We start from the raw sequence: 13,613 nt of genomic DNA, 5'->3' as shown, positions 1-13,613 counted from the left end.
CAAAAAAGCGAACATAGAACCCCAGTTAACATCATGTATGAAGGTAAAATCCAAATGGATTAAAGACCTTGATATCAGATCTGATATCATAAGGTATATAGAACAACACGTAGGTAAACATTCCAGGATATTGAGACTAAAGGCATCTTCAAGGAGGAAACTGTACTTTTCAAACAAGTGGAAGCAGAGATAAACAGATGGAAATACATTAAACTGAGAAGCTTCTGCACCTCAAAAGAAATAGTGCCCAGGATACAAGAGCCACCCACAATGTGGGAGAAACTAGTCACCCAATACCCATCAGATTGCCATCATTTTTTACTTTGTTTTGGTTTGGGCCATATCCAGCAGTGCTCAGGGTTTGCTTCTGGCTCTGCTCTCAGGAATTATTGTAGGCAGGCTCGAGGATTTCAGGGGTTTAACCTGAATCAGCCACATGCAAAGCAGTAATATCACTCCAGCCTCAAAATTGCCATCATGTAATACCTGGAATGTGAGAAAGTGTATCTATAAAGACTAGCAAAATCTATCTTCTACATATAAGTATCTCATTCTCTAGTCAATTTGATAAAAGTAAGGATATTATTGTCACTTTTAACTTCTTTATGTCAAAAGAAACTCCCAATTATTTAAACCTTATTAAGTGTTTGTATATCCAGTATTGTGGAACAATCTATAAAAGTCACTTATTATTTTCAAGTAGAAAGGTGGATAGTTTCAAAGTGTCCAAGATGCAAAACAGAAACAAAGAACAACCCTAAGTCTTGCAGTAGTGAGTCCAAATCAAAATGTTTTCTTTCTTATACTTGTCATACTTCTGTTTGAATATAGATTTATTAAAAATCAAGCTATGCATACATGTTTAGTGATGACTTTTTGTTTAGAAGATGTGATGGTTCATCTTTCATTTAAGGTATGCAGTAGGATCACTCAGGTCGCAATTTTCAATATGTAGGTGGGATTGTATCCCAGGATAAACTTTCTGCAAAGGCAACAGAGTTCCCAGTTTTTCTCCCCTCTTGATAGAACCTTTATATTTAATTGGCTTAATGTAGTACATTTTAATACAGAGACCTGAAAGGAAAGAAAAATTAAAGTGCTCATTATCTGGGTTTTACTAGTCTTGAATACAAATATCAAAAAGAAGAGCAGAGTCCAGAACAATAGTATAGCAAATAAGGTGCTATCCTTGCACTCTGTCAACCCATCTTTAATCCAAGCACCATATATGGTCCCCTGAGCATTGCCAGGAATGATCCCTTTTGCAGAGCCAGGAGCAAGCCCTGAGTACTGCTGGGTGTGACAGAAAAAGCACAAACAAATAAGAACAGAAATGGATAGACAAATGGGTTGACTTCAATAAGGGAATATAAATAAATGGAAAATTATTTAATAAGTGAATATTAAGAATGACAAGATAGGGGCCGGGCGGTGGCGCTGGAGGTAAGGTGCCTGCCTTACCTGCGCTAGCCTAGGAGACGGACCGCGGTTCGATCCCCCGGCGTCCCATATGGTCCCCCAAGCCAGGAGCGACTTCTGAGCGCATAGCCAGGAGTAACCCCTGAGCGTTACCGGGTGTGGCCCAAAAACCAAAAAAAAAAAAAAGAATGACAAGATATCTAGAGGAGAATTTAATAAATAACTTGGAAAAAAGCCCCCAAAGGCAGTAAATAGCTGATAAAATTGACCCAGAACAAAGTCAACTTCAAGATAAATTTTCATGAAATTATATTCTTTAAATACAAACAAATATGGGCAGGGAGAAAGTTCATAGGGCTAGAGTTCATGCTTGGATGCAGGAATCCCGGTTTTAGCCCTGGTAGCACGTGTTCCTCAGAATATTATCAAAAGTGAGCCAAGGCACCAAGTTTGGCAACCAAAGAATAATGGATGTAACTTGCACAGGAATACAAATTTTCCTAATACCAAGAAAAAACATTTTTAAAAACAAAAATTCACATCGTAGGGAAAGAAAGTTAAAATAATACCCCTAATTTTAACAAAATACTATGCTACTGTTGAGATGAAAATAGCGAAGGGATAAAAAATATTTATAAACTAGGCAAATTCTTTCAAGCAATAAGGAAGGCAAAGGTTTTTTTCTTGCCATAAAGTAGAATTGAAGCATTTGTTTCGAGGGCCAGAAGACTCTATAATGCCAAAAGGAATGAAAATAAGAATTAGACAACTATTTGTACATTAAGTACCATCAGAAACCATCTATGAGGGGACGGCAGAAATAGAAGTCCACGTAAAAGCAAACTTAAACACTGTATGTGAATAGATCAAATGGAATAAACAGTATCCTGAATATGGCTGAGAAATACGCTCTCCAGGTTACCTGTGACTAACTTCTATGAGCTAGTGAAATGAAGCTCATCTGAATTAGATGTGCTTTAGTACAGATTAAATGTTGGATTTTGAAGATTTACTACAAAATTCTGTTGATTATTTTTATATTAGATGTTGAAATAATATTTTGGAGACATTGGATTAAATAAAATACATGATTAGATACGATTTCACTTTTTTGTCTAATTTGACTACTAGAAAATTTCATTTTGGATATTACTATAAATATTTTTTGACAGTGCTGTTATAGGAAATACTTAAAGTCAGTATAGGTATGTCTTATGCACGTATTTTAAAGATGTAATATATTTACACTAAAAACTAATACAGTAACTATCTATTAATATAATAGTAAAAGATGGTCTAAATAAATGGAAGCTATAACATCGACATTGGCCACTTTTAAGATTCTGGTTCTTTTCTATTTAATTTGTGTATTCTATGTAGACCCAGAGTTCCAGCAGAATTTTGATAATTAATGAATTGATTCTTTAATTTATTTGGAAATGCAAATTACCATGAATTTTCAAGGCAGTCAAAATAAAGAGCATAGCTCAAAGATTTTTCCTTTTAAGTATCAACATATTTTTAAAGTTAGAATTGCTAAAATAGTGTATTTGTACAAGATTGACAAATTGACCAATCATATCAGAACAGAGCCTCTTATTCTTGGTTTATGTACAAGATATTGCCATATAGTAAGGAGAAAATAACCTCCTTAATAGTGCTAAGTAGAGGTCAATAAACGTTTGAAATTCTTCTTTCTTTCTCTTTATTCCTTCTTTTTCTTTCTTCTTTCTTTCTTCTTTCTTATTTTTCTTCTTTCTTTCTTTCTTTCTTTCTTCTTTCTTCTTTCTTCCTTCCTTCCTTCCTTTCTTCCTCCTTCCTTCCTTCCTTCCTTCCTTCCTTCCTTCCTTCCTTCCTTCCTTCCTTCCTTCCTTCCTTCCTTCCTTCCTTCCTTCCTTCCTTCTTCCTTTTTCTTTCTTTCTTTCTTTCTTTCTTTCTTTCTTTCTTTCTTTCTTTCTTTCTTTCTTTCTTTCTTTCTTTCTTTCTGTTCTTCAATTTTTGTTTTATTCTCGGTGGTACTCAGGAGTTAGTCCTGGCTCTACTCTCAGAAATTACTACTGGCAGGCTCCAGGGACCATATAGGATGCCAGGGATTGAACCCAGGTTGGCCATGTACAAGGCAAACACCCTTCCGTCTGTGCTATCACTGAGGCCTTATTATTCCTATCTTATACCTTACATAAAACCATTTCCAAATGGTTGATAAAATGAAATGGTGGCCAAATGGGGAGAAATATCAATAAATCATGTAGAGAAAAGCAACAATAATGTCTTTATGACTTCAGGGTAGGCAAATGTGTCTTGCTTAAATAAGTGAAAGATGAGTAAAAGGAGAAGATATATACAATAAACTTGACCAACATATATCCTGAATATAGAAAGCATATGTTACATAATAAGAATGACAGACGGGGGCCAGCGAGGTAGCGCTAGAGGTAAGGTGTCTGCCTTGCAAGCGCTAACCAAGGAAGGACCACGGTTCGATCCCCCGGCATCCCATATGGTCCCCCCAAGCCAGGGGTAATTTCTGAGCGCTTAGCCAGGAGTAACTCCTGAGCATCAAATGGGTGTGGCCTGGAAACAAAAAACAAACAAACATACAAACAAAAAAGAATGACAGACAGAAGGGGGAAATGTTTGATTATGCACTTCACAAAAGAAATTATCCATGTTATTAATAAATATGAAAAAGGTGTCCTATTGCATAATCCATCAGGGAAGTACATATTAAACCCAAAGGAATTACCATTACACATACATCAACATTTTTGAAAAGAATAAAAAGTAGACAGGCAATACCAATTCATGCAGCTGGAACTTGCATAGACTCCTAGTAGAAGTTTAAGTTGGTACTATTACTTTGTAAAAATGTGGTATCTAAAAGTAAAGATATACATAAACAAAGTGGCACAGCAGGACCACTCATAGAACCTCCAGCCTGGCCACCATTGCTCACTTGGTCCTTGAAGCCACTTACCTCATTGGTGAACCACAGCAACCTTGTAGGACTCTAGAAACTAGTGTCAGTTTTGAGGGAATATCTAATAATGTCTGAGAAGCTTAACTATTTCTTCCCCAAAATACAAACATCTTGCAGTTAAATGACTCCAGGTTCCGGGCCCGGAGAGATGGCACAGCGGCGTTTGCCTTGCAATTAGCCGATCCAGGACCTAAGGTGGTTGGTTCGAATCCAATTTTGTCCCATATGGTCCCCCGTGCCTGCCAGGAGATATTTCTGAGCAGATAGCCAGGAGTAACCCCTGAACACCGCCGGGTGTGACCCAAAAACCAAAAAAAAAAAAATGACTCCAGGTTCCCTTGAGGATGTTGGAAGTCCGGTTTACAGTATAAGCAATTGGCTTTGAAACAGAGATCTTTCTTTCAGAGACTATCCTTCAAAGGGCCCTGGGATCAGGTCTGGAAATTGGTTGGAATTGGGGACAGGATATGTCTTGTATTGTGGTAACTGAAGTTAGTATTTTGTTCATCAGTACTAAAGAAAGTCTATGCTCAAAGCTTTAGTGGACTGCTTATCTAATTATTTCTAGGGCCACCGTAGTTGACTATTGCTACAAAGAATTCAGGTTTATGTGAATCTGATTGCTTCAGTTCTGTTGCCTGTTAGGCAACCATGCCAACCTTGACCTTTCTATTGAGTGAACCTAATCCAATGGCAGCAGTTTATCTTGTGATTTCAAACCTGCAGAGGATAAATATCTTCTGGCTCCTCAAGGACTCCTCATAGACTCCTTCACCAAAGTACTTCTCACAGTATGTGAGGGGCTAAACTTTGCACCTCTTCCCATTAGTAATGCATTTAAGAAGGAAAATCCATTGCTGTGTTTCTGTAATTGCCTAAAACTGGGTATTATCCAAATGTTTCTCTAAAGAAGAATAACAAAATTATTGATGATAGATTTCTATAATATATATTTATATATCACTATATATCAGTAAGAAAGGACGTAAAAGTACATGCGAAGTTATGGATGAATCTCACAAGCGTGGCCTAAAAGAATTTCTGCAAGAGAAGTCTTCAGGTTGGTCAAGACTTTTTCTTTTTTGAAACAGGCAGAACTAATCTATGATGTGAGAGGTTGCATAGTAATTATCCTTACTGGAAATGATGATTTAAAGGTAGCCTTAGGATGCTGCTGATACTCATTTTCCAGAGCTGGATACTGTTAGCTAGATTTAATTCACATAGAAAATTTATGGAGCCGTACACTCATGCTTTGTGCACTTGGCTCTATATGTTAAATACACCTCAGAATTGAAACAACCTAACAACTAGCCCACTTCCAGAGTACTAGGAGAACCAACTTAACTTAGAACATTGAGGCCTTTGAAAACATTCCACAGTCAACTCTTGAAAAAATGCCAACATTATCCAATTGTGGTGTTTTTGTATATGGGAGTATCTATTCAATTATAGTTAATATTGCTGAAAGTAGTTTTGTTTATAGATTGTTAAACAAAACCAAATTGACCATGGGTTTTGCTATAAAGTTTGGCAGAGGGTTTTTATGATATTTTCAGGGCAAGTAGTAGAATATCTTTGAATAATGAATTAGCCAGTTTTATTTGGTATCCTGTATCTTTTCTCTTGTAGGTTTTATCATACTTATGCAATCACGAAACATCTATATTAAATATGCATTAAATAAATAAGCATCAAGCACTAAATCTTACCTCCTCCAGTTATCCGAACACCATTGTTGATAGCATTTTTGAGTTTATAAGGTTTCTCCTGGCCCATAATCTTTCCAGTAAAAGGTGCATACACAACTGATCCATCAGAGCACAAAATATCCACACCCTGGTGATGTCTATGAGTTCTAAGATGTAAATAAAAATATGCTAAGAAACTGCTACAGGGGGACAGGAGAAAAGCACAGTGAGTAGGGTGGTAGTCTTGCAATCAGCCAACACAGGTTTGATCTGCAGCATCCCATATGTGGTCCCCTGAGCGCCACCAGGAGTTATTTCTCAGTGCGGATCTAGGAGCAACTCCTGAGCAAGTGCAGCCCAGAAAAAAAATGAAACTTCCCTGGTTATTTTATTGCTCAGGAATGTGGTATTAGCACTTTATTCTCAGACTGGAGTAGCAGACATTGAAGCTGCAAAGACATTTTAGAATTTCCAATAGATGTTTTCTTTTTCAGATTAGCCCACTTTTAACTTCCCTCTCTGAAGGTTATCAGAATTATGATATGAAGATTAAAGCATTTAAAATAGTATTAGTAAATAAAAAGTTTTCCCTCTACATTGGTAGAGGGTAGTTGACACTGGTGGTGGTATCAGTGCTGGGACATTGTAAGTTTAAAACTCAACTATGAATAATTGTAAAGCATGGTGCTTTAATTAAAAAAAAACAAAGCTTAAAAATATTGGTTGTTATTGCCTGGCACTTTTGGAAAAAGAAAAATGTACATGATACATTTTATCCCTTCAAGACCTTTCAAGAAAGAATTGTCTTTTTATGGGAATCTATCCTGCAAGAATCACCTGTTACACTATTTTTATTTTCTTCAGTGATACAAAAATCATTAAGGATCATTCACCAAATAAAGTAGTTTGAGGTGTGGGTGTTGGGGCTACACCAAGTGGTGCTAACGAGCTATTCTTGGTGTTAGGGATAATTCTGATGTTTTATGCAAGGCAAGTAGCCTTGTACTATATCCAACCCATAGATGGGTGGTTCCTCTGGTTTATTAAGGTGTAAAGAACATTAGCACAAAATGATCCCATGAACACAATATGAAACTTCTTGATTTCATTTTTTCTGATATGCACTGCTATCACTATGCCTGATCTTACCAGCCTATAGTCCTATAGTCTCCCTTCTAAAAACTCTACATTGAACAATCTGATTCTCCAGGATTGTTAGAATGATAATTAAAACAATTATATAGCAGGTAAGACATATGCCTTGTGAATGTCCAACTTAGTTTTGATCCCCAGCATCCTATATGGTCAGCAATGCCAGGAGTAATCCTGATTTGCAGAGTCAGATTTCCAGGAGTAATTCCTGAGTGTAGATTCCAGGAGTAATTCCTTACTACCACCAGGTGTGGTCCTGAAAAAAAACCTCCAAAAATCCCAATACTGAGTCTATTTGAAGTGAAGAGCTAGTAAGTTAATAATGTAAGGAGCTGAAAAGATATTACAGGAGTTAAGGTGCATGCTTTTACATGAGACAAAGCTCATTGTGATCCTTTGAGTATTTCCAGATACTATTCTGGATACTCCTGAGAACTGGCAGGGTGACTCTAGGTGATCTGTGGCATTGCAGAATCTGAGCAGCACCTTATCCTCATTCCCTTGCATTGAACTGCTGGCTCAAGTGACTGAGAATCACTTGAGTGGGAGAGCACTGCTTGGGAAGAGCCAGGAAATTTATTTTATAAGTCAAGTACATATGCTTTAAGCTGTGGGCTAATTTGAGTATTAATTGTTGAAATTCAGAGAGCATTTTTCCTTATTTCCTTTGCCTCATTCCAAGTATGTGAAGTTGTTTTGTAACTAGTGGCTGTAAGTTGAGCACTATGATAAATAGAATGAAAATCATTGACACAATGGATATATGGCTATTTCATAAAAGGATGGGAATTCCATGGTGGCATTAATGGAAAGTTACAAGAGAAAAGTGCCTGCTTCCAGCCATCTCCCAAGGACTAGGTCAATAACAACAGGCTCTAACCGAAATTCCAAATCCAAGTCCTGCTTTCACCAGCTGTTCGACAAATCCACTAACTCTTTGATATCTCTATCATGTCTGCATCAGTAAAATTGAATGATAATCCTTGATTTCCACTTTGGACAACCAGGTAAGATAAGACAAAATATGAAAATTTTTGGAAGGAAAACTTGGTATTTGTGGATTTTTTTGTTGTTGTTCCTTGCTCTATTAATTAATCTAGCTCACAGTTCAAGCAGAATTATGGGAAGTGAATTCAAAGGCAATACTATAACTGGTTTCATCTTTGAGCTTTCCTGCTATAAGAGGGAAATGATTGGAATCCCAGTGGAAATGTAAGGCAAAGGCTCTAAGGCAAAAGATTTCAGTGGCTGCTTGTGAAATCACCTACCTCTGAGTGGCGTACTGACCACAGCCATAGCTGTCGCACATTCTGATCTCATTTGAAGACTTACCAGCACATATATTAGCCCATGGTCCTGCCAGTGCTGAAAAGGAGAAACAAGAGGCAGATTTTCTGACCTTACAACTTTCCCATCTCCATTTGCTATAGAATCTAGTGAGTTCAGAAAATTCCATTTTTACTATTTAGATGATTCTGGATGTCCTCCTAACTGTCTGTAGTTTATACAATGCTCTCACATTTAGATATAATATTAAATTTTACCCTGGTCACAAAACCCTGTCTTACAACATACAGAATATTCATAAATGTGCATATTTATAAGCACTAACTTCTATCATTACAGTTTATTGTAAATTTCCCCTAATTAATGGCATAAGTCATACTTTTCAGATTTGCTTATTACTTTGCGTGGGGACCACTATGTTTATCTTAAGCAAAATAAACAGCATGAATTACAAAAATAATTCTAGAAATTGTAAACTAACTTTGAAATGTTCCTTGAGTAATTGGTCTGCGTAATGAAATCCAAGAAAATGTTTGAATTAGAAGGAAGAACAAACTCTGAGCGAGCAAAGTTTATTTTACTCCAAATGAAATCTCTTTCATATTTGCAAACATGCTTAGAAATGAAAAAAATGTCAAACCCTCTCAAATGACTCCGAGTCAGAAGGCAAAGGGGGTGGAGAATAGGAACAATTATAGGAAAAAATTGTGAATCCATAAAACATAGAGGAAGGAGAAATCACTTCATGTTTTCTGTATAAATTTTGTCTTAAGCAGGTTATCTCTTTAAGATTGTAAACTCTTGATAAGTATTAAATTCGGTTGGATTTTCAGGACTTCCATTGTTTATATTTAGAGAGAGATACAGTTAGCACACACTAGCTCTTAAAAACAAACTAACAAAAACAAAAGCAAAATCAATACACTGGTTGTTGATTTTATTTGAAGACATTTTGCTGAACAATAATGCATGTTCTATAAAGAGAAGCCATAGAATATAATCTTAAGTATATTCTTTCAAATATTTTTAGAAGATAATCTTCAGTGTTCAGCAGTGAAGCTATACTTCAGTTCGGCACCATGATCATATCAACAGTATGGTAAATGATAGTTATTATTGGAGAAATTTATTATTTTTCTTTTCGGCTGTGTGGATTAAGAGAGCATTTTCTGTGTCCTAATTTGTGTCCATCTCTACGTCAGAAATTTTCTAAACAAATTTGTACACCACTTTTTAATTTTCTTATCTAGTTAAGTCCTAGGCCAGGTCTAGACTACTTTCGTAAAGCAATCTCTCTCTTTTCATAAAGTAACCTCTCCATTCCATGTTTATTTCATTCATTAAAGAACATGCAGGTGAAAATCATTTGAGGAATAACTTTCCTGAGATAGTCTTTTAACTTCATTTTTAATGACTAAATATAAAAATTTATATTTTGATTATACTATTAATAACCTTAAGATCTGTCCTTAAGATTAGTTTTTAAATTAATCAAGATTCTGAAGTTAAATGTATGACTTACCAGTTGAAATGAAAACAGCCAAAAGGACTCCCGTGGAAAACATTTGTCTTTTGTTTCCCATCTGCTGCCTTTTTGTCTGATAATAGAATTACACCCTCACTCTTTTTGAAAAATATTCGAGTTTTAGAAGCTAGAAAACTTTAGAAGTCTGCATCTTTAATTTAGTGTGACTCTTTTACACACAAAATAGACAAATTCTTATCCTATGAATAGCTAACTGGTTTACATGTAGGACCTAAATAAAATCCTTTGCTCTGAAGTGGAAGCTAATTTTATTGGAAATGTTGACTAAATATTAACAGAAAGTGATAAGACGAGGTGAGGTGAGAATCTTTTGGGCAGTGGCTGGTAGGAGAATAAACTGTGAAAATAGAATATTATTGTCTACTAGAACTTTCATTTTTTGGGAGGGCACCTTTTGAAAAATACTATTTTTTAGGAATATCAAGGATTCAGAGGATTTCTAAAAATGTTTAAAAACATTTTTTAACCAACTCACATAATAGACTTGCTAAATTGATCCTTAGAAAGACCTAGACTGCATTACTCACAGTTGTCTAGATGCTGAACAAAATTTGATCCCATCTTGAAATAAAATTATGAACTAGGTATGTTAACAGCTTATATTGCCACTTGAATATGACACTTAACCATAGTGTCAGATCTATGATTCTTTTTGGAGACACCAATCTGACTAAACTTCAGTTACACTGGTAATCACCAGGCCTTTTTGGAGCAAGTGTGGGCACCCTCCCCATGTATCTTCCTTCTTCCAGGAAGCCTAGCAGCTGAGTATATGCCCCTAAGAGTTGTAGTATCAGTAACAGTCATTTAAATTTCTGGACAACTTTATTTGTTTGATTCTGTCATCTTATAGTAACACACCAATTTAACATAATGGAGAGCTAACAACAAGAGCTTACTAAATTTTCTACCATTGTAGTAATGATTTTGGAGATACAATCATTTTCATAAGTGTAATTGCTACTGTACTTTGTTCTTTCTCTTTTTTAAACTTTCTTCTCTTATTTTTCTATCTTTTTAAAAAATAGTAATGTTTCTCTCACTTATTTGGAAATAAATGTATTATGTTCAACTATGTCAGTTCTATGATACATTTTCTTTAAAGTATTCAAATCAGAAATAACACTGGTTAGGGTAGGGATTGACTGATAAAAGAAGGAGTCAGTCAGAATGTTAGAATGCAGGATAGAAGTTTTAGGAAGCTATAGAGTTAAGATCCCAAATGTTTGAAAATACATGATTATGTACTAAAGAAATCTGTAAAAGTAGGTACTCTTTTTGGTCAGTTTTATACAACCACAGTGGGCCAGGTGATCTTCAAAAAATCCTCACATATTTGGGGCCAGAGAGATAGTACAGCAGGAAAAGTGTTTGCCTTGCTCATGGCTGACTGGCTTTGATCCCTGGCACCACGTATGGCAGCGCCCCAAAATCTGCCAGAAATTATCCTTGTGTGTAGAGCCAGAAGTAAGCCCAGTTATGTTTTCACTATGTAACTTCAAGTAATTTTAATACATTTAAAATTAATTTTATGTCATTTTGAGTAATAACAAAATTACCAATCTCCATAAGAGAAAGATGAATTTTACATAGACAAAAGTGTACTGAACTGTTCAATAAGGTATTTTGGTGAAGAGTTCCTCTTTATCTTTCCTTCCCTCTGTTATTTGTTAAATAAGGAAGTTTGTAGAAGTGTCCCTCCATTTAACATTTATATAAGAACCAAGTCAATTGGATTGTTGAACTTGTTCTAGCATCCCTATAGGCACCAATCTTGCCATGTGATACTGTTCTTCCTTTGCATAGGCACATTTAAATGGGAAATTATATACAAAAACGCTCTTATCTTATAGAGATGGGAACACACAAATCTTGTAATGCAGTAGGACCTTACACCCTGAACATTGTCATAAAGACCTGGCTCTTGTTTTGAAAGAATGGGCATTGTCTATTTACCCCTGAACCAGGGATGCCATCTACAAAACAACCATGGTTGTGTACTACATTACCTGAATGCAATCCTCTACCAGGGAAGAACCTACCACTGCTCTGGCATAGACCTATTCAACAGAGACTTCCCTTTAACACACAGAGAACTCAAAAACAACAACCTGCTTTAAAGACTGAGCTCTCTGCATCACCCTCTAAGTGTGAGTGAAACTAAAGGGTGCTCCGCATTACCCTGACTCTTATACAGGATATGGATATATTCCGAGATCCTTGGCTACAGAAACCTGACACCAACAACAGTGACTCTGTGAAAAATAAAAGTGTATTGACAAACAGATAATGACTTGGATTGGACAGCCTAATATGCCTGAAGCCTAGAGTTGGTCTTATGCCAGAAAACTTCAGGGTTAAGGCCTCCTTGTATTTAGGCTAAGGCTTTTTCTTTCCATGTCCCCTATATTTTGCTGGGCCTATGCAAACAATTTCCACACTAACACAGTCTTTGCTGTGCTCCTTTGACTCATTCTTAATGAATTATTTTATTATGATCAATTGTGTCAACAATACTATAGCTTTTAATGTTAAGGGAGTTGCATAAATTTTGTGGCTTTGAATTGCTTTGTGTAAGAAATATTATAATGTACTACTATCTGGGGGCTCGAGGGACAAAATAAATGTACATGTTAAAATAAAAAAAGAAAAAGTGTACTGAGAGTTGGGAGTTATAACTGTTAAAAGGAAAGCAATATTTGTTTAATATAGATATAGGTAATATACCAGGAATCCATCATAGTCGGACATACAGATATGCCATGGGTTTATTTTTAAAATAAAAGGTTACTTTTAAAATGATAAACAGTATTACAACACATTAAAATTGGGAAACAAATTGTTAACTTTGTTTGGAGCTGCATATGAGTAAAAATACAAAATATTTACAGCTCTTATTTAGACCATAATTTGGCTTTCCATGTCCCTTATGTTTTGGTGGGCCTATGCAAACAAATGCCACTTTAATACCGTTTTTTACTATGTTCCCTTGACTCCAATCCTTAAGAAAAACAACCCACTAAAACTTTTGAGGTTAACTTAAACTAGTAAGCATGTGCATGGAACTAGAGAAATGTACTTTGCCCTCAATGTTTAAGGAGTTACGTAAGTCTAATGTCTTTAGATTATATTGTGTGCTGCTAAGAAATAGTATGTACTACAACTGGGGATTTGAGGGACAAAGTAATTGTATTGTACATGGGTTCAGTTTTGTTTTTCTTAATGTTCTTTGGCTGAAAGTTCAAGGCTGGGATATCATCGATGGGACTACCAAGAATTCTGTTTATGGGTGATTGGGCTTCCACTGTAACTTTACCCTGTCCTCTTTCTTTGCATCTTTGTTGTCATAATTAAAATTAAAAAAATAGCAAAAAAAATATTTACAGCTTTTAAGATAATAGAATAGTATCCTCTACAAAGAGAAAGATAAAATTATGGAGGTGTATAAAATTTAAACTCTAAAATCTTTATAAGAAGAAACATCATAAATGTATAAAACATTAATTGACTCACTGCATGCATATGCATACATTTGTTT

At 35.6% G+C, this 13,613-nt stretch overlaps 1 protein-coding gene across 1 annotated transcript; it reads right to left on the bottom strand.

Annotated features, from left to right (window-relative positions):
• Positions 1-855: 855 nt before the first annotated feature.
• LECT2 (leukocyte cell derived chemotaxin 2) lies at positions 856-10,291 on the bottom strand. Its single transcript, XM_049786830.1, has 4 exons — positions 10,052-10,291; positions 8,511-8,607; positions 6,112-6,257; positions 856-1,074 (listed from the first exon to the last, which is right to left on the bottom strand). Exons 1-4 carry the CDS (start codon positions 10,110-10,112, stop codon positions 905-907), a joined length of 474 nt encoding a protein of 157 aa, XP_049642787.1. The 5' UTR covers positions 10,113-10,291; the 3' UTR covers positions 856-904.
• Between the last annotated feature and the right edge of the window lie 3,322 nt (positions 10,292-13,613).

This window comes from Suncus etruscus, chromosome 14 (genome assembly GCF_024139225.1).
Source record: "Suncus etruscus isolate mSunEtr1 chromosome 14, mSunEtr1.pri.cur, whole genome shotgun sequence".
Lineage (NCBI taxonomy): Eukaryota > Metazoa > Chordata > Mammalia > Eulipotyphla > Soricidae > Suncus > Suncus etruscus.
This window is presented reverse-complemented; position numbering and strand designations above follow the sequence as displayed.